This window comes from Somniosus microcephalus, chromosome 13 (assembly GCF_052327205.1).
Source record: "Somniosus microcephalus isolate GS21.2 chromosome 13, FLI_Smic_1.0, whole genome shotgun sequence".
NCBI lineage: Eukaryota > Metazoa > Chordata > Chondrichthyes > Squaliformes > Somniosidae > Somniosus > Somniosus microcephalus.
In genome coordinates this window covers 184,537,148-184,565,147 of record NC_140999.1, presented here as the reverse complement: position 1 = coordinate 184,565,147, position 28,000 = coordinate 184,537,148, and the positions used below count along the sequence as shown (strand labels likewise).

At 42.3% G+C, this 28,000-nt stretch overlaps 1 protein-coding gene across 2 annotated transcripts in view; it reads left to right on the top strand.

Annotated features, from left to right (window-relative positions):
- The window catches only part of LOC147108866 (E3 ubiquitin-protein ligase Itchy-like), a 105,227-nt gene that overhangs the window by 22,197 nt on the left and 55,030 nt on the right, over positions 1-28,000 (top strand). For both annotated transcript variants that reach the window (XM_086005786.1, XM_086005787.1), the window contains exons 2-9: positions 6,977-7,074; positions 9,549-9,639; positions 11,395-11,536; positions 13,686-13,810; positions 19,525-19,662; positions 21,035-21,095; positions 22,829-23,007; positions 27,509-27,692. In XM_086005786.1, coding sequence (XP_085861912.1) covers positions 9,570-9,639; positions 11,395-11,536; positions 13,686-13,810; positions 19,525-19,662; positions 21,035-21,095; positions 22,829-23,007; positions 27,509-27,692 — 899 coding nt within the window. In that variant the 5' untranslated portion in view covers positions 6,977-7,074; positions 9,549-9,569. The remainder of the gene's footprint in view (positions 1-6,976; positions 7,075-9,548; positions 9,640-11,394; positions 11,537-13,685; positions 13,811-19,524; positions 19,663-21,034; positions 21,096-22,828; positions 23,008-27,508; positions 27,693-28,000) is intronic.

Genomic DNA, 28,000 nt, shown 5'->3' with positions numbered 1-28,000 from the left:
GGACAAAGAGTGTGCCCCAAAGGTAAAATAAAAGTGACAGTGACATACAAAGAAAAAAAAATACCGCAATTGAACCTCTATGTAGTGGAAAATGGAGGACCACCATTGCTGGGACGCGAATGGCTCAGGAAAATACAGTTGGATTGGCACATCATCCAAGCACTGTTTGTGTCAGCAAAGGAGGACAGCAACGCCTCTCCTGTGAGACTGTCACAAATACTCTCTGACTCTCAGCAAGTGTTCAAGAAGTGAATAGGAACACTTAAGGGCATGAAAGCAAAAATTAAGATTGAGGAGAACGCAAATCCAAAGTTCCACGAGGCCAGACCAGTGCCTTATGCAATTCGTCCTTCAGTGGAAGCAGAGCTGGAGAACTTGGAGCAGTTCGGGGTCCTGTCCAAGGTGGATTGGAGTGAATGGGCCACACCTATAGTTCCAGTGATGAAGAAAACCTCCAGCACAAAACCAGGAAAGCCAAGAAAAGTGCGCATCTGTGGAGACTTTAAAGTGACTGTTAACCCAGTCCTCCACACAGTACAGTACCCATTGCCTCGCATTGAGGACATCTTTGCTTCCCTGTCAAGAGGGGAACGCTTCACAAAGATTGACTTGGCCCAGGCCTATCTCCAAATGGAAATTGATGATGCATCAAAGAAGTACCTGACAATAAATACGCACAAAGGCCTTTACCAGTACAATTGGCTGGTATTCGGGATAGCATCAGCTCCTGCAATCTGGCAATGGACCAAGTCCTGCAGGGGATCCCAGGTACTCGGTGTTATCTTGACATCATCATTACTGGCAAGAATGACAACGACCGCCTTTCCAACCTTGAACAGGTGCTCATCAGGTTACGGGAGTATGGGCTCCGAGCGAACCGAGACAAGTGTGAGTTTTTCAAAAAGGAAATCTCATACTGTGGACATGTGATTGACAAGGACGGTTTACACAGGTCTCCAGACAAGATTGAATCTGTGATTAATGCACCAACACCTGAAAATGTGTCTCAGTTGAGATCATATCTTGGACTGGTGAACTACTATCACAAGTTCTTGCCCAACCTATCCAGTGTTACATCCACTAAATGCACTGCTACGGACAGGGTCACAATGGAAGTGGAGTGACGGCTGTGAACAAGCTTTTCAAGAGAGTAAAGGGCTCATTACTTCAGAAGAGGTGCTAGCTCACTTTGACCCATCCTTACCTATTCGACTGGCATGTGATGCTTCACCCCATGGCATTGGTGCCGTGTTGTCACATAAGTTCCCAGACGGCTCAAAGACCAATAGCCTTTGCCTCAAGATCATTGACTACAGCTGAACGCAATTATGCACAGATTGACTGAGAGGCCCTCAGCCTTGTGTGGGGAGTCAAGAAATTCAACCACTACTTGTATGGTCAACAGTTTACACTGTTAACTGACCACCAGCCTCTCGTTTGAATCTTCAACCCAAGGAAGGGCGTTCCAGTGATGACGGCGCAACGGCTGCAGCGATGGTCACTCTTCCTAGGGGCTCACCTGTATGACATTGAATACAAGGGGACCAAGCAACATGGCAACGCCGATGGGTTGTCACGTTTACCACTGCCGACCTCTGAGAACTACAACAGTTGACTCAGCAGAGGTATTTCACACAACAATAGTTGAGCAGCTACCAGTGACAAACTCCCTCATTGAAAGAGAAACACGCAATGACCCTACATTGTCAAAAGTTTATGACATCACTGTGAAGGGATGGCCAGCGCATGGTGACTCATTGTTTCCAGCATTCTCAGCTAGAAGGGAGCAGTTATCAGTGTGTCAGGGAACACTGATGTGCGGCTCACGAGTTGTGATTCCTCCCAAGCTTCGTAACCGAGTGCTAGATGAACTGCATGAAGGACACTTGGGTATGGTAAAGATGAAAAGCCTTGCCCGTGGTTACGTGTGGTGGCCGGGAATTGACAAACCGATCGAGGACCTGACAAAGAGCTGCTCAGGATGTCAAAAGGTCCAGAATGCACCACCACAAGCCCCTCTCCATCCATCCATGGGAATGGCCCTCATCACCATGGCAACGTGTGCACATTGACTTTGCTGGACCGTTCATGGACTCCATGTTCTTGATTGCAGTCGATGCACATTCCAAATGGCCCACGGTCAATAAAATGAAATTAACCACATCTGAAAAGACCATTTCAGTTCTGAGGACCATGTTCGCTAGAAATGGCCTACCAGAACAAATCTGCACAGACAATGGACGACAATTTGTCTCTGACGAATTCCAAGGTTTCATGAGGAAAAATGGAATCAAGCACTACACATCTGCCCTGTACCATTCAGCTACAAATGGCTTGGCAGAAAGATTCGTACAAACTTTCAAGAAGGCCATCAAAGCAATGTACAGCGAGAATCCTACCACTGCAACACAAGATGGACAATTTCCTCTTTGCTTATCGGAACGCAGTACACGCAGCCACTAATCAGACTCCAGCGATGATGTTTCTGAACAGGAACCTGAGATCTCGCATGGACCTTCTTAAACCGAATGTATGTCGTGATGTAGAGAACAAACAGTTCAAACATTTGAATGCTAAGCCAACAAGAAGCTTCAGTGTGGGACAGTCAGTTCTTGCTCGTGATTTCCGGACGGAAAAGTGGCAACCAGGGACAAAATCCACAAGAGAGGGACCACTGATGTATACTGTGGATGTGGGAGAGAATGTTTTGAGACGTCATGTGGACCAAATTCTGGATGTTCAGGTGGAAAACACCCCTATACCTCGCCCAGACTCACCTGACATGGAAACAGACACTCCTGATTCATCAGCATCAGCACCAGCCTCATCCTGTGCTGATAGCTCACCTGATGCATCTGTACCTGTACAGTCACATTCCCCAAAGCAAAAGAGTCTGGAGAGACGTTACCCAGAGAGGCAGAGAAGGCCTCCCCAGAGACTTGACTTGTAAAAGGGCTGTTGACAAAATAAAATGTCATGTTGGAATTTGAATTTTGTTACTTTTAAGAAAACCAAAAGGTTACTGTAAAGACAGGCTCTGTATGTTAATTATAGAAATTTTGCATTAATATACTATTAAACTAAAGGGGGAGGAAGTGTAATGTATACAACATTGAAGGGACTACTTTGTTTTGCGAATGTACATCCTTAGTTGCGAGCGTATATAACAGACGCGTATCGATTTGTATAGTCAGTGCCGAAGATCCAGTTACCTAGTAAAGATCACTTGAAGTTACTCTGTCTCTGCTGCTTTATTAGTTTATGTAGTTGTGTATAGCAGTACAAACACAACAGATACATATAAAAATAAATTACATGGTTCCAGTCTATGTTACTACAAAAGCTCTAGGTGCAGAATGGGGTTTTATCCCACAAACACTAACAGTTTTCCCCGAGATTCCTCCAGCTTCTGGATCTGGTTCTCTGGAACAGCATCGCGATCACAAATACCACAACCACTAGAAGCTACAATTTGGGCGGCATGATCATTCTTAGAAGCCCCATGAAATGTATCAAGGCATAACACAAGTGGGGAAAAAAAAAGAAAATCGAAGAGCATAACAGGGCGGGGTGAAGTGAAATCACAAGCACGGGGTGGAACTAAGGAGACATCAGAAGCGCAAAGAAAACTACACAGAATTTTGCCAACTGATTTGACGCACATAATCATGTCTCTGGGGAAACGAGATGAAGTGTTGTGAAACTGGAGTGGCGGAAAGGATCTGAAGGCCAGTTTGTGATGCATATGTATCAAAAATGAAATTGGCTATTGGATCTTTCTAGTTATCACAGGAATGTGCATTTTTGCTATACAGTAATTTCCCGCTCTACTGTTACCTGGGACAATAACAAACTATTTTTCGAAAGGCGAATAGAGCTCTATCGGAGGTGAAACTTTAAATGATGGTAGGCAATGCAGTTTATGAGATGGAGTATTATTAGAGTGAATGTTGAGTGATCAACTGACTGGTCATGTCTGGGCTTCAAGAAATGCTCCAATATCTGTGTAATTGCACATACAAATGTGTTTTCATAGTGGACATTGGACACATTGCACAAGTCGCATGGCCGAGTCCTCTACTCCACTATAAAGTGGAACTTGGGGCTTTCCCCAGCATATTGGTTTTATTCTCTTGAATCGCTGAACCATATAGATGAAGTAAAATCTGTCTAGTTTCCCATTCAATTGCTGTCCAGCGAGCTCTTCTGGATGTGCTTGTGTGTAGACGTTGGGCGAGCACAGGATTGGATTTAACTGCAATGTCCCCTCGGGCAAATAGTTTGCCAATACCGCTGTCTAGGTTCATGCATAAAGAACGACCACTAGGGCACGTTACTGGAAAGCACTAGTAACCATGGACCTGCATCTCGGCAAGAGTCAATGCCTGCTGGTGGCATTTGGGAGGGAGAGAGGAAAATAGAATTGAGAAGGTTATTTATACAGTGGTTATTCTTTATGGAGGAATTTGATATGCATGCTTTTGCAACCATGGTGTTAAAATGGTTTAAATTGTTTTGAGGTGCGCTAATGAGAACTTTTTAGGAATAAGAATTCTCCACTGAGCCCAACAATCCTATCCCTTTTTGACAGCTGTCAATTTAAATCTTTCCTTCTCTGAATGCATCTAATTGTCTCCAGAGCTCATTTATATTTTTCTATTATCTGCACCACCCTTGGCTGAAAGGGCTGACAGGTGATGTGGTGGTAGGTCTTTTCTGGTGTGGCTATCGCCAGCTTGATGGGATGGGATGTTCATAAATGGTCCTAGTTGGTTTTGATGCTCTCTTCCCAACCTTTGGGTGAAGTATCTGGCCTCTAGTTAAAATGCTGCTACATTAACATGACCCTAGTTAGGAACTCCTCATGGGTCATACTACCCCTCTATTTTTGCCTGCCCAACCCCCACAAAACTCAGGTTTACCTAGGTCTCACACAAACTGTAGCCAAGAAGGTGAACAACCCATGCCTTCACCTGTATATGTCCTGCGCTGCCTGCTAAGTGATGTGCAAGAGTGACTGACAAAACTGCTTACAAGTTCTCTCTTCCTCCCTACAGAATGTTTTATGGTTGGGAATTTGGCAGACTGCAGTCATACACCCACATCTACAGTACAGTCTTAGAAAGTAAAGGAATGATTCTACATCAAACCAAACAAACCTTTAACTTTTGTGTTTTTAAACATAGGTCAGAGCAGTAATTTTATTTTGTTTTAATAAATTCTACATATTTTTGTTCTTGTGTCTGTAGTAATCAGTAACTAGTGGTGTTCCGCAGGGGTCAGTGCTGGGACCCCAACTCTTTACAATCTATATTAACGATTTGGAAGAGGGGACCAAGTGCAACATATCCAAGTTTGCCGACGATACAAAGATGGGAGGGAAAGCAGTGAGTGAGGAGGACATAAAAAACCTGCAAAAGGACATAGACAGGCTAAGTGAGTGGGTAGAAATTTGGCAGATGGAATATAATGTTGGAAAGTGTGAGGTTATGCACTTTGGCAGAAAAAAATCAAAGAGCAAGTTATTATCTAAATGGAGAGAAACTGCAAAGTGCTACAGTACAAAGGGATCTGGGGGTCCTGGTGCATGAAACACAGAAGGTTAGTATCCAGGCACAGCAGGTGATCAGGAAGGCCAATGGAATCTTGGCTTTTATTGCAAGGGGGATGGAGTATAAAAGCAGGGAAGTCTTGCTTCAGTTATACAGGGTACTGGTGAGGCCACACCTGGAATATTGCATACAGTTTTGGTTTCCATGTTTAAGAAAAGATATACTTGCTCTCGAGGCAGTTCAGAGAAGGTTCACTCGGTTGATTCTGGAGATGAGGGGGTTGACTTATGAGGAAAGGTTGAGTAGGTTGGGCCTCTACTCATTGGAATTCAGAAGAATGAGAGGCGATCTTATCGAAACATAAGATTGTGAGGGGGCTTGATCGGGTGGATGCGGGGAGGATGTTTCCACTGATGGGTGAGACTAGAACTAGGGGGCATAATCTAAGAATAAGGGGCTGCCCTTTCAAAACTGAGATGAGGAGAAACTTCTTCACTCAGAGGGTAGTAAATCTATGGAATTTGCTACCTCAGAGAGCTGTGGAAGCTGCAACATTAAATAAATTTAAAACGGAGATAGACAGTTTCCTAGCAGATAAGGGAATTAGGGGTTACGGGGAGCGGGCAGGGAAGTGGACGTGAGTCTAGGCTCGGATCAGCCATGATCCTATTGAATGGCGGAGCAGGCCCGAGGGGCTGTATGGCCTGCTCCTGCTTCTTATGTTCTTATGAGCTGGTCTGCTGTAAATGTTATTTTGTTCTTTAGGTCTTTAGAAGCATTAGTTCCACTTTACCAACAGTGAAGAAAATTGGGTGCTTTAAAGTGTGAAATAAATTAAAAAGTCACTATTTTGTGCTAGTGTTATTTAGGGAAGCTTTCCTTAAGTTAATGTCAGGAATAATTGGCTACGTCTACGAAATTTAGGTATGAATCATCGACCTCATGCCTCCTTGTGTAACAGTGTTGTCATTGCGATTTCAGTAACGTATCTGGTGGGGATGTGACATTATTGCACCGCGTCCACTTGCAACTGTGGAAAATGCCCAGAAGTATAATTATTCCAAACCTATCTGATGAAAGAATTTTGATCTAGGATGAAGTGCTAGTGTTAAGTAACGTGAGGTAATGAATTAAGCGTGCCACACAGAAAGGGTTGGCACAACATTAAATGCATTTAAGTGCAAAAAATGAGCCTATTGACGATGCTGGTTAGGATGTCAGATTCCTGAGTGATGAGTAGAAAGATGCTTCAGCCCTAATTCAACTCGGATCAGCGATTCTTTCCCAGTTGAAAGGTTTTCAATGGAATATTAACTTACCTGCATATAACCTTTTTTCCTATAAGGCAATACAGTTCACTTTGGTACCCCTGCTGAACGGGCTCTTGTGATGTACTGAAACTCTGCATTGTTTAACTTTTATAGGGTGTGCAAACAAACCAGTACCAGCACCTCCTGAAGATCTGTCCCAAGAGAGAAATGTCCAGGAAAGATTGAGTCATTTGGCATCCACTGGTAGATTGGTATGTATGATATAACTATTTGGATCAAATATCTGTGAATGTTATTTCTGTAGACTAAAAGTATGAAATGTCTTGTCTTGTTTTCTAGTGCACCATATTTTAAGGTTGCCTTTTTGTTGTAAATCCTTTATAAGGCACACCCGGCTATATGGCAGAAATGTATGTAGGTATGGGACATTCTGTATATTGCAGTTTTTAAACAGATTTAGTGTTGGGATTTGGGCATCGCTGGCATTCATTGCCCATTCCTGGTTGCCCTCGAGAAGGTGATGGTGGGCTGTTGTCTTGAACCGCTGCAGTCTGTATGGTGAAGGTGCTCAGGACAGAAACGCAGACCTGGGTAGGGAGTTTGACCCAGCGGCAATGAAGAAACGGCGATCTATGTCGGGATGGTGTTTGACTTGAAGGTGATGGGGTGGTTGTGTGTGTAACTGCTGCTTTTAGAATGACCTGTTGATAAAGGGCTTCTGTCTGTCTCCATCATGGCGTCTGTTGTGTTATATAATAGCCCAATCAGTACCCATCTACTATAGTTAAAAATTTCTAATGTTCAGTTCATAAACACACAAAGTTGAGTTAAAATTTCACAATTAAACTTCACAATAGAATAGTTGAAGCAGTCGGCCTTGGTTGATGGAATCTTTAACATCGGTCTCTCAGTAACACGGAATGACCAACTAAGGAGGTTACTGAACAATTCAAAGTAAATTGCTCCAATAGCAATAATAACACTTGCATAACTGTCTAAGAATCTCAACATAAATTTGTCCAGACTCATTGCTTTAAAGCCACAGTAACCCACTGCTGCTCTTGAGTTACATTTTTCCAAAATGCTGTCTATTAATTAAGTTTTCTTCCCAGCACAGTCTATTTTGAGAACATTCATTCTTTCAGTAGTTAGTCAATTTTCAGTTTGTGTACCAGCGCTGCTGACCTCGGTTCTTTGACTCAGTATTCCACTCTCTAATTGATTACGGGAACCTTAGGGAGGGGAATAAGTGGCAGTGGAAAGAGAAGCGATTAGAGTTCCTATCTACCGATGCTTCCAGTTGTAGTTCAGCACGAGCCTGTTGGAACTGTTGCAATTCATATGGATCATCTGGTTTAGGTCTGCGTCTCTGTCCCGAGGTGTTTTTATTTACTGAATCATTTCATAATGTAGATGTTTGAATGCCCAAACTGGTCTGGTGGGGGTTGTAGACTTCAGCTCAATTTAGCTGATGAGATGGTAATTTTTAAGGCTATGCGAGCAGAACTCCTGCAGCATTGCTTGTGGACTGAAGCGGAGGTTGGGCTGTGTGTTGTAGGAAGTGAGCGAGCATCAGTGAATCTATATGATGAATCGGGCCAGAAACAGGAAGGAAAAGTTACAGAATTGGGTTAGGAGCAGGGAAGCCGATGTGGGATCAAACATGGCTGCTTTCGTTTCATATTGTTCTGATTTGGTTCATATGAACCACATGGTATTATCAGTTCAAAAGCAAAATACTGCGGATGCTGGAAATCTGAAATAAAAACAGAAAATGCTGGAAATGCTCAGCAGGTCAGGCAGCATCTCTGGCGAGAGAGAGAAAGAGAGTTAACGTTTCAGGTTGATGCCCTTTCATTATTGGCATTATCAGTTACCTGGTTTGTGACCAGGGATGCTGGATCGTGGGAATCAGCTGATACTTCTCCTGCCTAACCCAGGGATTTTTGAATTCCACCTCCCTAAGAAATAGTTGTACAGGAAACTTTCGATTTACCAGCACCTAAATAACAGGAAATCTCGGTTAACCAGCAAAATTCAGGAGTAGGTTCAGGTAAGTTTTACTTCATATTGTACTTGCCTTCCTCGATCTGTTGCTGTGCAAGGGTGTGGCTGCAGCTGTTGCTAAGCTACAGAGACGCTTGGAACTTGTGGCCATTGTTCTGAACCTGTTGCTAAGCAACAGGGTTTGTTGCTTTATATGGAGCTCTCAGCTCTCCGTATCTTTTACTGTAGCTTTCGGTTATCCGGAATTTTTGATGAACCGGCACCACGTCGGTCCCATCGGTGCCGGATTAAAAAAAAAAGTTTCCTGTAATTTATGGGTATGATTTCCTTTGATTTCACCATGGGACATGCATCAGTTGTGGTTGGGAAGTTGGGCAAGACTCGGGCCTCAACGGTTCTACTCTGACCTAGTTACCAAGGCGAGTGAAAGTGGCACAAGCGCGACTCTCCAGTTCGCTCTTCCCTGCCCTCCCACACCCCGCAGCTGAGAATGGCAACTGAGTGGATTTTGAATCCTTGTCCCCGCACTCATAGTGCTTTGTCTTGCTGCTTCGATATATTGCAGTGCCTACAGTGCCCTTGATATACACGCATGCAGAGTGCCCTCACGACACAGTGATGCTAATTGTATTAAACAGACTGGGTCTAGGCTAATACAATTGTGTACGGTACTTTATATTTTTGAAATGCTTTTAACCTAGCTGATTTTCTCTCTCAGGTTTCTCATGCAGCCTGAACCATGGCCGCAAATGGCACAAATTCTGGTTCAGCAAGCAACCATGCAACAAAATCACAACTTGGAATAAAAGGTGGGTTTTGAAGAGTATTCATTGCCATTTCTTGTATTTGCTCTCCACCCATTTTCGCTCAAGGATGCACCAGCTGTGACGAGGCAACCTGTGACCGGCCTCTGCCAGTGTCACTGAGCCAGCTGCTAGAATTGCACATGGGTCTGATTTCCACTCCGCCCGACCTCTGCTAGTTTCTGACTGCCGCTCACTATTTCCCCGCAGAGATGTGGCCACAATTAAGATCTCTGCTTGTGAGGAATTGTAGGCTTGAACACCTGTTGCATGCTTTGTGGTGCCCATTCATTGGTGTTCCAACACATTTTGTTACTTTTTTTAACAATATTAATTGCTTGTCAATAGGAGCCTGTACCCTACTCTCCTATTTGAATGACTGTATTGCTCAGAACAGTCACTAATTGCAAGCAGATAAGTTGTATTTATACAGGAGGCAAAATATTCCTTTTATTGCTCTACAGTCTTGCTTTCCACAGCTATGTTGAGACTTTGACAATCTTGACAGCTATGGGGTTATTATACAGTGCGTGTAATGATCTCTTCTAACAATTTGCCCTTAACTGTAGTCAACCTATAGAGCCTGTAATTTCCTGGTTCTGACTTACTGCTCTTTTTAAGTATTGGCACCACACGGGCCTCTCTCCAGTCTATCCTGGACTCCAGCGAGCTATTAAATATGAGCATGGGACTCATATTTTATTTCTTAAAATGCTGCTATTTATTGTCCTGTCTGCTATCATTTGTTCTAGCAGGTCATAGTTTAAAAAAAATAAAGACATCCATTGTTAGGCTTGTATTAAGCTATTTCTTGATGTATCCCTCCAGGTCAATGGGAATGATACCCATACAAAAAAAAAACGGCTTGCATTTATATAGCGCCTTTCACAACCTCAGGACGTCCCAAAGCGCTTCACAGCCGATGAAGTACTTTTGAAGTGTAGTCACTTGTAATGTAGGAAACACGGCAGCCAATTTGCGCACAGCAAGCTCCCACAAACAGCAGTGTGATAATGACCAGATAATCTGTTTTTTAGTAATATTGATTGAGGGATAAATATTGACCAGAACACTGGGGATAAACTCCCCTGCTCTTCTTCAAAATTGTGCTATAAATATTTACCCGGGAGAGCAGACAGGGCCTCGGTTTAACATCTCGTCTGAAAGATGGTACCTCAGTAATGAGGATTTTATAGTTCTTGCTATTCCATATGTGGCTTTGGGAGCTGGGTTGGGGCTTCATGGGCTGGAATGAGTAGCTTCCTGCTGTTCATTCTGCCCACATGGAAAATAAAACTCCTGCCGACATCAGAAATTTAAGGAAAGAGAAAACATATCTAGCCATGTTGCAGGGCAGTACTCTTATCAAAGTTGACATCTGAACCATCAGTGTGAAACGCTGGTTATTTACAAATTCCTGCATGCACCCTGACATTGCTACCTTGTAATCACATCTATATGCTTATTCTCTAATGTGGTTATTTTCTTGGGAGGTTGTTTTGCTGGTACCAACTATCCTGGCAGACACCGGCCAGAGCTCTTCCTCCAGTTGGTGCGTGATTCTGTTACGATTATTAATATTTTCTATTTGGATGATCCATGTGGGTTTACGGAGTGATAATCTACAATTGGCAAATTATATTAAAAATGTGTAATTGTAAAATTGTTGATTGTGTTGTAATTCAGTTCAGTACTACCACTCCTTTTATAAAAAAAAAAAAAAAGATTTGTTGTCTCTAAGTTTGTCTTTCTATATTTTAGTCATTTGTGCAAAGCTGAAAGAAAATAAGAAGAACTGGTTTGGGCCCAGTCCCTATGTGGAAGTGGCAGTCGATGGCCAGTCAAAGAAAACTGAGAAGGTTACCAACACACACAACCCCAAGTGGAAACAGCACGTCACAGTGTATGTTGGGAAGTCGGGCACTTTTTTAATGCTGTCACTGTGAATCTAACTGATAGAAATCTAACTAATATAGCTGATGCCTCTCGCATTTTTGTGTTGAGAACTGCAAGGCAAAAATAAAAATGTAGTCACTTCCTCACAGTATTTTATTCTTTTTGTGCGCAACCAAAAAAGATATTGCCCTCATCAGTAAGATGATCACTAAGGGAGATACTGTGACTTTTGTTCACCTGAAACTTATTTATATATATTTATTTTTATTTTATTTATTATTTAGATATATGAAAAAAACTAGCAAATATTAGAAATCTATTTATATTGTATACAGGAAACTTTCTGGTATCCGGCACTGACTGGACCGAGCTGGTGCCGTTAGATCAAAACTGCCGTATAATCCAGCCCTAATGTTAAAACATAGAGCTTTTCAGCTCCATGTGAATCAACAAACCCTGTTGCTTAGCAACAGCTTCAAAACAGTCGGCTGCAGCTGCAAGCGTCTCTAGCTGAAGCTGTTGCTTAGCTACAGACCTTGCAGAGCCTGACTGGGGGGGGAAAAAAAGCAACGAGAAGTAAAAAAACATAGAAAACGGCTCCTGAATTTTGCCGGTAGATAGAGCTTTCCGGACTTTTAACCTCCGGTTAAACGAAAGTTTCCTGTATATTTATATCTATTTATATTTTTATTTATATTTCCGATATTCGCTAGTGTTTTTCCTCACCTGAACTCAGTGACTTATTGGGGAACAGGCACAGTGATACCCGCAGCGCGCACTATCGGCTATGCTTGGTGAGCATTTAGACGGGCTGTTTGATCGTGGGGAATATCGCACCTGAGCTACCACCTCTTCCTCCTGCTCCCCAATGATGTATACACTTTTTTGCTAGGTTTGTTCTTGGGGTGTCGGTATTTATTGCCTGTCCCCAGTTGCCCTGAATAAAAATTGTTTTTGCAACCGACTTATAAGGGCATGGAGTCGACCACATTGTGCGGACTGCTGTTGCGTGTATGCCAGACAAGATGTAGGTGGCGCTTTTCTTCCCTGGAGAGCGTTGGTGAACCAGTTTGATTTCTAATACAATCCAGCACCTTTTGTCACATTTTTTTCTGGTGCTAGTCTACAAACGGCCGGATTTAATGAATTAACTTTCACAGTTTGTCATGGTGGGATTGTAACTCACTATCTCTGGGCTACTTCCAGTGCCATAACCACGACACAACTCTACCCAGTATCAGGATTGGCAACCTGGCTGATTTTTTTTGTTTGTTGAAAAATTCCCTTTCCGAGGCTGTGGCCCTGAGCCTAGCTGTGCCTCTATTACCACATGCTGAGGTCAAACACAGAATAGGTTTCAAATCGAGCATCTTTCTCATCAGTATGGCTTAGTGGTACACCATGAACCTTTGAAGGGTTGTAAGGAGAGATTTTTAAAAAAATCACTAAGTCTCCCCCCTCGCCTCAATTTTCTCTCCTTTCCTCCCTTCCCATCTCTTCTCAAGGTATTGGTTTCTTGCTGGAGTACAGTTCCATGGACATCCTTTGTTCCATTGCTCTTATGACCATTCTTATTGTGTGAGCCTAGCCATCACTGCCTGTCGCTGCAGAGCTTTGTGTAAACCCAGGTGCACAGTTGGCAAGATTAAAAACAATGGAAAATGGCTGAGTGCCACAGAGCAGAGAGAGAGAGACTCATTCAAGTCCAGCTCTGCTCAGTTCTAGATTAGGTTACCAATCAGGGAAGGGCGAAGCAAAGACTGTGGAACTTCCCAGTGGAACGAAAGTGATAGATGCACAGTGTGGTTTGCCCTTCATTCCTTGAACACCACTATTGGGAGAGGCCTGCAAATGAGTCATATTCCCATGTTAAGTTCACAGAATCACAGAAATCACAGAAACCCCACAGTGCAGATAGAGGCCATTTCGGCCCATCGAGCCTGCACCGACACATATCCCACCCGATCCCCGTAACCCCTACACCAACACATATCCCACCCTATCCCTGTAACCCCACGTATTTAATCCCCCTAACACTAAGGGTCAATTTATCATAGCCAATCAACCTAACCCGCACATCTTTGGACTTGAGGGACCCAAAAGAATTGAAGGTTTTTTTAAACTTGTTTTGTTCACTACCTTTTTTATTCACACAGGATTGTAACACCATTCAGCTTGATCACTTTCAGAGTCTGGAGCCATCAGACACTGAAATCGGATGTCCTGCTCGGCTGCGCCACTCTGGATGTCTGTGAGACGTTAAAGTTGAATAATATGAAATGTAAGTTTGTTGTGCTCTTCGCTGCTGCTACGGGAATGAGACAGCTTTGCTACCACCAGCTGCACAGAGTACCTCCTTGCAGTTTTCTCCCCCATGTAAATGGCACAGGCTGCTGCTGATGCCTAGTCCTTCGCTGGCCGAAGGATTAGCCCAGCTGTAACACACCAACAGCTGTATTTGGAGAAAGGAGCACAACGAAGAAACGCGTGTCACAATTTTAAACTGCACGGGGACAAGATTGTACATGTGCCTATTCATATTGTGCTCTGGGATCAATTCCAAGATGTGAACGAGTTGGATTTCAGAGCATCAGAAGCCAAGATAAATGAAGATTGAAGCTTTTTTTAATTGAAAGGTGCCATTATGAATAGTAAGAAGGGGATATGTTGCCATTCCTCACATTGAATTCAATGTCAGTGAGAATGGACTGAATCATTTTGTCAGTGGCTGGTTGCATTTTACCTCCCCCTCCAACATTCCCATTGTTTGTAACTGGGCACATGTTGGGTTGTATCCTTACTTTAAAAGTTTATTCTTGTAAGCTCAACGATTTCATTGTGTGTTCTGAAATGTAATTTATTTTCATGCATAATTTCACTTCACCCTGCTGTCAGTCATTTCCACACTATGCTGTCATCCAGCCTATTTTGTCTGGTAATTGCTGGATTACCACAGGTGTTCGGGAATAAACAATCTCCAGTTCTAAAATAGGTTTGAATAGAAAATAAAAATATGTAGGACTGATTGCATGAACATAATCTACTCGGATGCCCTAAATTAATTTTTTTCTTTCTCCCTGGAGGTAGTGGCAGTCTGGGATACAATTCCATAGTTGCTGACAGCCTGCTGGTATCTTGCCCAAGTGACCATTCTTCAACTGAGAGTCTGTCTAGAGTGTGTTAGCAGGCTATTTTCCCCTGTAGGGAGTACTGCAGTCAAGCCCAAGCCTGTCTCTGCCTGACATACACACAAGTTGCTGAATCGGAATCAGGAGTTGAGTATTGGTTATCTCGCCCTGCCTAGGGACACTGAGGCCAATTGTAGCGTCTCTATCCCTCCCTAAGCTTCTCGGCCTCTCTAACTCTACCTCCTCCTTTTAAGACACCTCTTAAAACCTACCTCTTTGACCAAGCGTTTGGTCACCTGCCCTAATATCTCCTTATGTGGCTCGGTGTCACATTTTTGTTTAATAATGCTCCTGTGAAGAACCCTGGGACGTTTTAGGAACGTAGGAACACAAGAACAGGAGTAGGCCATTCAGCTTCTCGAGCCTGTTCTGCCATTCGATGAGATCGTGACTGATATACTTGCCTTGACCCATATCCCTTGTTCAGAAAAGATAGGGAAGGAAAAAGGGGAAGTGGGGTGGCAGCGCTGATTAAGGAAGGCATTGTAGCGTTGGAAAGGGATGATGTTCTTGAGGGGACAAGGACAGAATCCATATGGTTAGAGTTGAGGAGCAAAAAGGGTATGATCACGCTACTGGGGGTATTCTACAGGCCTCCAAATAGTGAGAGGGAGGTAGAGGAGCAAATCTGCAGGGAAATCGCAGAGATATGCAAGAGCTATTGAGTGGTAATATTGGAGGACTTTAATTACCCAAATATTGATTGGGATAATGCTAGGGTAAACGGAAAGGAGGGGGAGGAATTTCTGAAATGTGTTCAGGAGAATTTCCTTGACCAGTATGTTCTTGGCCCAACTAGGAAGGAGGCATTGCTGGATCTGGTGCTGGGGAATGAGGTGGGCCAGGTCGACCAAATGTCTGTGGGAGAACGCTTTGGTACGAGTGATCATCATATCAAGATTTAGATTAGCAATGAAGAGGAGCAAGGAACAATCTAGAGTGGAACTTCTAAACTGGAATAGGGCTAACTTCAATGGGATGCGATGGGATCTAGCCAGAGTAAAATGGAACCAAAGACTGACAGGAAAAACTGTAACGGAACAATGGGTGATCTTTAAGGAGGAAATGTTCCAAGTACAGGCTAGATACATTCCAACAAGAGGGAAGGGTAAGAAGGGCTCCTTGGATGATGAGGGAGATAGAGAAGATGGTGAAAAAGAGGGTGTATGATGAATGTCAGGTGACTTTTCAAGGGAGAACCAGACCAAATACAATAAGTTGAGAGGGGGAGTGAAGATGAAAATAAGATTGGCAAAGAGAGAATATGAGAGTAGAATGACAGTTAACATAAAAGGGAACCCAAAAATCATCATCCGGCATGTAAACAGTAAGCAGGTAGTAAGAGGTGGGGTGGGGCCTATTAGGGACAAAGAAGGTGATACAGTATATGCTTAGAGGTGCAGGGCAAGGCTAGCATACTCAATGAGTACTTTGTATTGGTGTTTACTAAGGAGGTGGATGCTGACAAAATATTGGTAGAAGTGGAAAAGGTAGAAGCAATGGAAGGGGTGAAAATTGATGGACAGGATGTACTAGAAAGGCTGGGTATGCTTAGAGTGGATAAGTTGCCTGGTCCAGATGGTTTGCATCCCAGGTTGCTAAGGAAATTGGGGGAGGAGATAGCGGAAGGGCTTGCCATAATTTTCCAATCTTCCCTAGATCCGGGGGAGGTGCCTGAGGATTGGAAAGTGACAAATGTGACACCATTGTTCAAGAAAGGGTCTAAGGACAATCCTAGTAACTACAGGCCGGTCAGTTTAACATCAGTGGTGGGTGAAGTTTTAGAAACAATAATCAAGGAAAATATTAAAGGGCACTTGGACAGGTTTAAGCTATTAAGGAGAACCAACACGGATTTGTAAAAGGCAGATCGTGTTTGACTAATAGAATTTTTTGATGAAGTAACGGGGAGGATTGATGAAGGGAATGCAATGGATGTTATCTACATGGGTTTTTGGAAGTACCACATAGAAGGCTGGTTAACAAAATTGAGGCTCATGGAATAGGTGGGTCAGTGGCAGCTTGGATAAGGAATTGGCTTAAGGACAGAAAACAGCAAGCTGTGGTAAATGGCTGTTTTTCAGACTGGAGGATGGTAGACAGTGGTGTTCCCCAAGGGTCAGTGCTGGGGCCGCTGCTTTTTTTGATGCATATAAATGACCTGGATATTGGAATACAGAGTAGAATTTCTAAATTTGCCAATGACACCAAACTTGGGGGTGTGGCAAACAGTGAGGATGATGCCAATCGACTGCGACAGGACATAGAAAGGCTAGCAGAATGGGCAGACAAGTGGCAGATGGAATTTAATACAGAGAAGTGTGAGGTGATTCATTTTGGCAGAAGGAACAGGGAGAGGCAATATACACTTAATGGCACAGTTTTAAAGAGTGTGCAGGGACAGAGGGACCTGGGAGTTAATATGCATAGGTCCCTGAAGGTGGTGGGACATATTGAGAGAGTGGTTAGCAAAACATATGGAATCTTGGGCTTCATAAATAGAGGTATTGAGTACAAAAGTAGAGAAGTTATGCTGAACCTTTATAAAACGCTGGTTAGGCCACATGTGGAGTATTGCGTCCAGTTCTGGTCACCACACTTTAGGAAGGATGTGAAGGCCCTTGAGAGGGTGCAGAGGAGATTTACCAGAATGGTTCCGGGGATGGGGGATCTTAGCTACAAGGGCAGGTTGGAGAAGCTGGATTTGTTTTCATTAGAGCAAAGGAGGTTGAGGGGTGATTTGATAGAGGTGTACAACATTATGACGTGTTTGGGTAGGCTAGACAGGGGAAGGCTGTTCCCACTCGATGGTACAAGGACTAGGGGTCACAGATTTAAGGTTTTGGGCAAGAGATACAGGGGGGATGTGAGGAAAAACTTTTACGCAGCGAGTGGTGATGACCTGGAACTCGCTGCCGATGGAAGCGGAGACACACAATGTTTTCAAGGGGAGACTGGATAGGCACTTGAGGTAAATAAACTTGCAGGGCTACGGGGATAGAGCGGGGGAATGGGACTGACTGGATTGCTCTACAGAGAGCCGGCACAATCTCGATGGGCCGAATGGCCTCCTTCTGTGCCGTTACGACTTTATCAAATGCCTTCTGGAAGTCCATATAAATTACATCCATAGACATTCCCCTCTCCACTACTTTAGTCACCTTCAAAAAATTCGGTCAGGTTTGTCAGGCATGACCTACCTTTCACAACTCCATGCTGGCTCTCTGATCAACTGAAAATTTTCACGGTGTTCAGTCACCCTATCCTTAATTATAGACTCTAGCAATTTCCCCACAACAGATGTTAGGCTAACTGGTCTATAATTCCCTAGTTTCCCTCTCTCGCCATTCTTTAAAAAGTGGAGTGGCATGCGCAATTTTCAAATCTAAAGAGATGGTTCCTGAATCTGGAGAACTTTGCAGATGCCCTAACTAGAATCTTCCAATGTGCTCACCTACTTTCTTTAAAACCCTGGGATGGAAACCATCTGGCCCTGGGGATTTGCCACTCTAGTGCCATTATTTTCTTTATACTGTTGTTTTACCTACGTTAATTTTATTGAGTCCCTGTCCCCGATTCAATATTAGTTTCTGTGGGATTTCCGGCATGCTGTCCTCCTCTTCTACTGTAAATACTGATGCAAAGTAATTATTCAACATGTCCTCCATTTCCCCATTGACTGCATTAAAGGTGCTACATAAATGCAAGTTGTTGAATTATCACTTCAGTTCGTATCAGCAGTCTTGCCATAGGCCAACAATTGAATTTTAGGCCTTCCCAGGTGTGTTTGGCTCAATGCCAAACTACACAGTGCATTTACCCTTGGATCTATTAGTCTCTTTGACAACTATCCTCTGAACCCTGAGATTCGAAAGATTATTGCTTTGAAATCTTTTTACATTTATATGTTTCTAATTTTGTTGTGTGGTTTTTTAAGTTTTGGTGTTTTATATTGACAGCTGCCGTCAGTACAGGTTTACTGAATCCATTGCATGATATTCACCCTGAAGGGTTAAAAGGGAGGCTCATATGAGGGAGTACATTTTGATCAAAGTACTCTCACTTTTTATAGGAGAAATTATTAACTTTTTAATAGAATTTTTATTGACTTTTTTAAAAATGTAACTTCTGTTGCCAGCATAAGATCCACAAAGTCACTCCCTGATGGGGATTCTTCCTGTGCTTCTCAGAGTGGCTCCACAAGAAACAGGCTGCAACTTCAGACTGACTTGATTGCCACTCCAGGAACCACACTGCTAGCTTTGGAAATGTGCATTCCTAGCCAAGCAAGTGGTATGTTGGGGTCGCACCCAAGCCAACATTTGACTGAATTTTCTTCATACAATGGGGAGATACCTTGAAAACAAAGGGCTCCTGCTAGACTTCCGTCCCCTTCAAAAATTGCAGTGTCATCACTGCAGTTGAGTAATAGTGGCTGTCTGGGAATAATTACAAAGCAGTCATGTTTCTAACTGAAATACAGTGTCTGATTACACCCTTGACTTCGCTTCATTGTATTTGATTTATTTTTGTAACCTTCATTGTGAAGATCATTTTGTTTTATTTTGATGGGCCTCTTTTGTCAGCAGAGGATCCCATGGTGAACAATATACTCTGTGGTATTTGTACATGATAATATTCCAGCTAAGCGATTTAATTGTGTGAAGCATTTTGGTACATGTCCATTTTACTGGTACGGCAGACCTGTATGTAACAAGAATTGATGCAGAGAATAAATAATGAATCGTTCGAAGTGTGCTATCCTTCACTCTAATTTTACTTCTAAATCTTTGTTCTTTTTTTTCAGTTGATGATGTGGTTATAAAGTTACCACTCACCAATGACAGAGATATTGTGGAGGGGGCCAGTGAACTTATTGTATCCTTGGATGGGTTAACTGTAGATCCAGAAGTCTTAACTAATGGCGACACTACAGCTGCAACAAGTATGTAAGAAAATTGGAATCCCATTTCACCAATATAATGCGCTGTGGATAATATGTTCCATTGGAGTAACTGATTATGGGTCAACGGTTGAACCTTTCAGATACTTTGTCTATACCATTGTATAGGATACATTTAAGAGCTTTGATAAGATGCTATATAAATGCAAGTGTTCGTCATTCTCTATTGGTTACAGTTGGTCTGTTGTAACCATTATAGATTGGAGTATTTTGTCCCTGCTGTCATGATATGGTAAAAAGACAGCTTTCAAATAGCCTGTCTGAAAAGACCAGCTATAAATTAATGACTGAGAAAAGTACATTGAATTGGATGAAATGTGTCTCCGGGGTCAGACTAACTGTTACTTTCATTAATTTCTTATGAAAGTTGCTAGCAATTATGTGGCACACTGATGGAACAATGACTGTTTCTGAATTTGAAAAAAATAATTCAAATGCAAAGCCTCCGGTTTCACTGACCGCTGTCAAAGCTCAAAGTGTGCGCATGCATTCTGGGGAAAGATGCGTTCCTTTATTTGGGAAGTGAATGTGCCATAGGGCTAGGTTTCAAATGTGTATATTGAAAATATCCTTAAATGCAAATGTCTTTAGCAGTGACTCCAATATATCTGTGGAATGGTTGTAGAATACAGACCCAGGATATGTGTTTCTTTCAAAATACTCAAGTTTTCAGTTTGAGAATAAAGCACAGGTTAATGCATCTATTTCCTTTGACACTTGCCATGTAGGAGTGTCCAGTACTGTGGATAACTATATGCATTCTTCTGCCTAGATTTAGTTCTGACAAAAAAAACTACCATAAGTAGATGGTAGGATGAAAAAGCATTTTAGATTTAACCACTTTATACAGAGGGTGGTGAATGTGTGGAATGGACTGACAAGGGAGGCAAATTAGAGAGTTAGACAAATACCTGGCCAAAAATAAGATGACTGGAGTATGAGAGCTTTTTTCTAGACACTGGGGCGGCCAGAGATACCACAATTGTCCCATCCATTACTATATTCCTAAATGAGGAAAATAAAACTCCTGGCTACTTGAAAATGTTTTCCTTTTTTATGTACCCATGTACATTTTAAAAATTACTTTCTCTCAGTAGACCTTTCCTTTTCCTGGTCTCCTCAGAACATGCACAAACTGTGACCGTTACGGAGGCTAGGTAACCTGAACCCCCTTGAAACAACAGATGTGTGAAGTGTCTAAAGAGCAGCCTAGTGGTGACGCTGTCCTGATGGGAAGGTGGCTTGTGTCTGTGTGATGGCTGGCATGGACAGTGAGGATGAACCCATGTCCGTCCCTCTATAAAGCCACCAACAAACTAGTTCTCATAACTTCAGTGTATTTGATTTCTTTCAGGCAGCTCAGCAAGTGAGAGTTCCAGGTGTGGCAGTGAGGCATATGTATTAAATCCATCAAGGTAAGACTTGGCTACCATAGAGATCTTCCTTTATTCTCTTCAAAATCATAGATCCCCTCCAAGAAAATGGAAAAGATCGCACTCAGTTTTACTGACCATATGATGGCTGCATAAAGTGTAGTAGAGCACTAAAGTTAAATTGCAGAGACCCATGTACATGAACCATTTATTAATAGGGAACCTCATCACAGTTTAGTATGTAGGTTTGAAATTATCCCAATGAAGCAGTAAGATCTGCTCCTCATGTGCAATTATACTGTACCGTTTTATAGTGGTAAATAGCCAAATCCATGCTAGAATTGGCTCCAGTTTGCTATGGTAAATAGTACAATTTCACAAAGCCCACTTTAAATGACTCTTTGATGAGTTTCCTAAAGTCAGCAGTGGCCTCGACTTTGCCAACACTTAAACGTAAGAGTACAAACCCTAGCTGTTGTCTGTCTTCTGCCTGGCGCGCCTTACCCCACTCCTTGTCTTCTGTCCCTCCAACACTCTACAGACTATTGAGACCCAAGCTAGGTGTTAATTAACTTCTTGATTTATCATATTTTGTTCTCGACTGTTTTCAACCTTAATGTTCTGCACTATGAAGTTTGGTTCCTCATCAGCGTTTCACAATTAAAAGGGAAAAAAATCCCCTTTCTCTCTTTCTCCTCCCCTCGGCCCCATCAAAATGTTTTATGAAGAGTTTACCAGTACTCTGGCTGCTCTGTTTTTAGTATAAAATAGGCCAAGCACAAAAATAGTACGCTTGGTGCATGTACAGATCTGTCACTTGCTTTAATGCCTGCTTTAACTGGTAGCAGCAGGTGTGACCAGGATGTCACCTAGTGTTGTCCATTTATTTTTGCCATCCAAGGGCATTACTGGTGAAACCATCCAATGGTGTAAATGGGGTGGGTTAAACTGTGAATACAAGCTATAAACAAAGTCTTCAGACACCCTTCATTACATTGCCTGTCGGGAGTTATCGTATTGTACCCAACCTGCCTATTTGCCATTCTTTTGTTCTGTTAAAATGTGGCTTTGCACAAATTAATTGTTTCGGCATATTTTGTTTTCGCCAAAATTCGAGGAAACTAATGGATTAAAAGTGTGTGGGATTGGTCATAAGCATTAGATTTTAAAACCCATCTCATAATGGATCTGTCATTAGATTCGCTTCTCGTCATCTTGAGGGTTGTATGTCAATGTTTTTTTTTAAAGCTGCATTTCCTCAATTTTTACCCTAATTCGAAAATTGTTTCCCAGACTTGGGGGGGAAAAAAAGTCTACCGTTTTAATTACTGAGAGATATCAATGTAACAGTCAGTTGTTGTGAAAGATGCATTAGGACAGCAACCAGCTAGGTAGAGATGGCCCAGAATCACAGGCTGCTTTTATATTAGAATTGATTTCAAGGTGATGGAGGGAGAAACTGAGTATAGGATCTTTGAATATAAGTGATCCCCTATTGGAATCAGATCTTGCAACAAACACACAGGCTGTAAGTACATATATATATAAAAAGAGGAAATGAGCATCTTTGTCTCATTCTCTGCTTGTTTTTGAAGAACTTCTCATGAGGTTCTCTTAGATCGAATGTCTTTTAATTATGCAGGTAATTTGGGATTTCAGTTTAATTGCTACATCTAATTCCTGATGAAGGTTTGAGATTGGGATTATCAGTTGGGTTCCATTTCTTTCCACTGCTGTTCCAGAAGTTCTGATCAGAGGTGTATGATCTCTTCTAGTGCAAATGGAGATGATGCCATCTCTCAAGAAGGCTCGGTGGAAACGGGGTCTGCTGACGAATGTAATATGAATGGCAGAGGTACTCCCTCACCTTCTCCAAAATTGTCAAAGCCAACGAGACCTCCAAGACCCTCGCGCCCTCCACCTGTGATCCCATCCAGACCTGTCTGTATAGCAGGTAAATCACAGAAGTCAATTGACCCTTTGGGGACAGAGGGTCATTCCTGCCATGAAACAAATTTTGTAAGATTTTTCCATTCTAAAATAAGAAAGAAACTGCATGCATTTATTTAGTGTCTTTCATGACTTCAGGATGTTCCAAAGCACTTCAAATACTTTTGAATTTAATTCACTCAAACCTCTTCAGCTCTCCACCTTTCACTCCCCCCTTTTAAGATGCTGCTTAAAATCTACCTGACATGAATCAGTCATTCATGAAAGAAAGACTTATGAAATAATACTGAGCGGCCTACGGGTGGCGCTGTCCAGGGAGAGTAAATACTTGGGCACGGGCCCAGCTTGCGCAGGACATTCTTAACAGGAACTAGTGAAGGACACAACTAGACCTCCATGTTGTAAAACAGTTGATTAAAGCTTTGTTTATCGCTTAGACCGAGTGCCTAGTAGTTTTCTTACGTCACTACCTCTCTGACCAAGCTTTTGGTCACCTGTCCTAATGTCTCCTTCTTTGACTCGGTGTCAATTTTTGTCTGCTTACACTCCTCTGAAGGGTCTTGGAAAATTTTACCACGTTAAAGGTGCTACACAAATGCAAGTTGTTGCTGTAGCTTTACACCCTTTGGCTTCGAGTATATTTTAAAATGTATATTCATTTAAAATGTATTTTTTCCTCTTGGCTGTTGTGCTCCGACACGCTCACAGGCCTGCATCCAGGGCTCAGCCACATTAGGCTCTATTGCAATATGCATTATAAAATTTCATTTCTTGACCCTCTGGCGGGGGCGGGGGGGAACCTTTTAAAAGATTTGTATTTTTAAAATTCTGACTGGCCATTGAGCCACCCTCCCACCACCTTCATGTAAAGTGGAGCAGGAACTGGAAACCATACTGAACCCAAACTGTTCAATGCTATATTCTTTACTATAGATTCCAGTTTTTATTAAATGTATTTGAACCTGAAATAACACTATTAATGTGAGTTAGAAGTAAACTTGGGAATGATATTTTCTGACGTTATTGCTTTGGCAAGCCAGGGGGAGATTCAGTAGACAAAATGTAAACAGAAAATCACTTCGTCCATCTCGGCAACATAATTGCGCTGAACGTGTCAAAATGCAGTGAGTAACTTTTTGCAGCATATTTCTTTTAAACCCAAGACAATACTTTTGATTTAATCTGTTTTTGTGCTTGTTTCGGGCAGGAGTTATAATGTTAGTTAACTCTTCCCAATTTAGATTCCTGTCATTGGTTTTCCCTTATCAACGTTTGATGATGTTTTATGTGTTACTGCAGTAGTGTCGGGTGAACTGCTTACATTATATCAGTCTGCACAGCAGTAAGTAAACATCAGCGTTCAGTTTGAGGCATTCCAGCTGATCAATTGGCCTGTTTTCTAAAGTTAATAGTGCTGTACTGAGGTATGGCCTTGCTTTCCTGTCCGTTAAAGGAATATACTGAAACAGAAGGCAGAGCACGTTGCTGATTTTTTTTTTTAGTTTTACCCCATTTTTGCAGACGAGAAATTAGCCGCTTTAGTTTCTCTCCTTGATATTCTTTAAAATTCCTAAATTTTATTTTTAATTGTTTAATACAATAATACATTTTTGTATTTATTTTCTTCTAATTAAAAAAGCTAAACTAAACTCCCAATTAAAATTTTTAATCATATTTTGAATACTCAAATTTATCTTATATCAGTCGGCAAAGGAGGGGAAAAAATACATTACAACATGATTCAAACTTGACATCTTCCTGATATTGTTAATAATGCTAACTTATATTCAGGACTCCAAACAGTCTATTCCATCGTGCAGTTAGTGGTCATTGTTAACAAAATTGCTTTATAAAATTTTTTTTTTAATTAACATTCCTGCACACACTCAATTTTCACCCAAGGCTTTTCTGTTTAACTGGTTCATCCTCAAGCATGATGCTGTTTTTATAAAATGGGCACACCTTCTTTCGTATGGTCGTAACAAAGCAAATCAAATGTCAATATCTAAGTCCGATATCCAGGCCAAAGCTTCCTGTGTAGCAGCGTAGATATCTTGTAGGCTGCCTGCGAATTTCCTCTGAGGGCAGTGCTCAATGATGTGTTCCAGGGTCTGATCAGGAGCTCCACAGTCGCATGATGAAGATGCTTTAATCTTCCATCTATGGAGAAGGCGGCAGCATCTACCATGACCGGTTCTGAGGCGGTTGATGGTTGTCCACTGTTTGCGAGGAAGGTTTAATCCTTCAGTTTGTACTGTGGGGTCCTCTATAAGGAATCCATTCAGTGTGTCGCAGTTCGTCCAAGCATTTCGCCATCGGTCCCCAAGGCTGAGGGGAGATCGCTGAAGGGCTGAATGGGCGCACTGAAAATTACTACAGCAACGTGCATTTATATGGTGCTTTTAACGCCGAAAAACATCCCAAGGCATTTCCCTGGCATTGAGGGGGAAATATATTAGGAGGGGTGACCAAAAGCTTTATCGAAGAGGTGGGTTTTAAGAAAGATAAGAGGGAGGTAACAAGGCAGAGAGGTCCATTTCTATAAAGTATTCATCGCTAACTTATGCATTGTTTATATTGCTGAGAAGTAGTGATTTGGTTGCTGTTTGTCATTACAAACATACTTAATTTAGAACCTATGGAATAAACAAAATCAACCTTTATGATGCAATTCATGTACTTTAAATTTCCTGTGTGGAGTTCTTGCCCCAACTCTGGTTTTTAGTGCTGAATTAACATGGCTGCCATCATCCCTCTCTCCCAGCTACCCTTCAAACCTTTCAGTATGATCAAAACCTGCTGCTCTTGTATTATTCAAATGAGTAATTAACCATACTAAGAGAAATGATGTGCAATTTAGATTACATGTAAGGGAAGCCAGGACGGAAGTTAGCAATTAGTGGTTACCTTGTGTTTGTCCATCCTGTTGGTGCAACTACTAACAGAATACAAACAGATTGGTTTCATTAGAACATAACATAAGTAGTAGGAGCAGGAGTAGGCCATACGGCCCCTCGGGCCTGCTCCGCCATTCAATAGGATCATGGCTGATCCGAACTTAGACTCACGTCCACTTCCCTGCCCTCTCCCCGTAACCCCTTATTCCCTTATCAGCTAGGAAACTGTCTATCTCCGTTTTAAATTTATTTAATGTCGCAGCTTCCACAGCTCTCTGAGGTAGCAAATTCCATAGATTTACTACCCTCTGAGTGAAGAAGTTTCTCCTCATCTCAGTTTTGAAAGGGCAGCCCCTTATTCTAAGATTATGCCCCCTAGTTCTAGTCTCACCCATCAGTGGAAACATCCTCACCGCATCCACCCGATCAAGCCCCCTCACAATCTTACATGTTTCGATAAGATCGCGCCTCATTCTTCTGAATTCCAATGAGTAGAGGCCCAACCTACTCAACCTTTCCTCATAAGTCAACCCCCTCATCTCCAGAATCAACCGAGTGAACCTTCTCTGAACTGCCTCGAGAGCAAGTATATCTTTTCTTAAATATGGAAACCAAAACTCTACGCAGTATTCCAGGTGTGGCCTCACTAGTACCCTGTATAACTGAAGCAAGACTTCCCTGCTTTTATACTCCATCCCCCTTGCAATAAAAGCCAAGATTCCATTGGCCTTCCTGATCACCTGCTGTGCCTGGATACTAACCCTCTGTGTTTCATGCACCAGGACCCCCAGATCCCTTTGAACTGTAGCACTTTGCAGTTTCTCTCCATTTAAATAATAACTTGCTCTTTGATTTTTCTGCCACTGACCAAAAAGCAGAACTCTTGAGCAAAACACACTGTAAAATTCTTCAGAATTTCTTAAATTAATCTTGGTGATATTTTCTCCTTGTCCTATATATTGCTTTCAAAGATTGTTGTGCAAGAATCATCTGTATACTAGAACTGTTTCTTCAAAAAATCTGTTAACTTGCCACCTCAGATGCAGAGAACCATCAGTGTATTTCCAACATCTATTTTTATCTCTGAATTCCAGCATTTGCAGTTTTTTTTCCTTTTTTAGATTAGATTTCAACCAGCTTTTAAAGCATTTGAACAGCAGCTTGCTTTTATATAAAGCCCCCAGGGTGCTTCATGTAGGAGAGCTGCAGTAGAAGAGTTGAGTAGGTTGGGAAAAAATAGGTTTTGAGCAGACTTTTAAAAGTGGAGAGAAGTGTAGCAGGGCAGAGGTGATTCGGCAGGAAGCTCTACAGGGCTAAAGGCAACTGAAAGCTGCAGCACTGGTGTTGGAGCAGAGGGAGGGAGGGTGGGGATGCACAGGAGGCTTATATCGGAGGACCAAAAGGTGTGAGCTGCGATGTAGAGCTGGAGGAGGTTGCAGAAGTGTCGAGCCTGTTTGGAATGTCAACCATGAAAAAGGTGTTCAGAATCTTAAGGATTTACTCATCAGGAAATGACTAGCTATGAAATGAAGTACGAATACTGAGTGACGTAGAATATTTGTCACTTACACAAATCTTACTAATTCTCTATTCTCCTGTTGCCAACAGCCTGTGAAAATGGATATCCGGTTGCCTTGGAGAATGGCCCCTCTGCTGCTCCTATCCCATCTACGACAAACACTGTGCCTGCAGCTGTAGCAACAAGCGAACCAGATGCAGCACCACCAGCTGCGCCCCCACCGCCTGGTGACCGCGCAGTAAATACAGTGAGCAAGGGTCCGCTTCCACCTGGGTAAGACTGCTTTTGTAAGACGTCTTGTCTTGAATGTTATATTTAAAGAGAAGGCAATCCCTCAGTCCAACTGTGGAAGAAGATTGTAGTTTGAAACACTTGCTCTTTCGTTGGGGGCAGCACAGGTCAGGTTCATTGTAGCCAGGCTGATGCATTTCAAACACTTGAACTCCCAAGTAGATTTATTGTTGCATATGTTTCTTAAGATCGCCCTGCAACAGCATGTACTGACAATGTCCTTCATGTGACAAACCAAGATGACAGTTTGAATGGGTTCTTGATCTTTTTGATTTGCAATATATGTATTT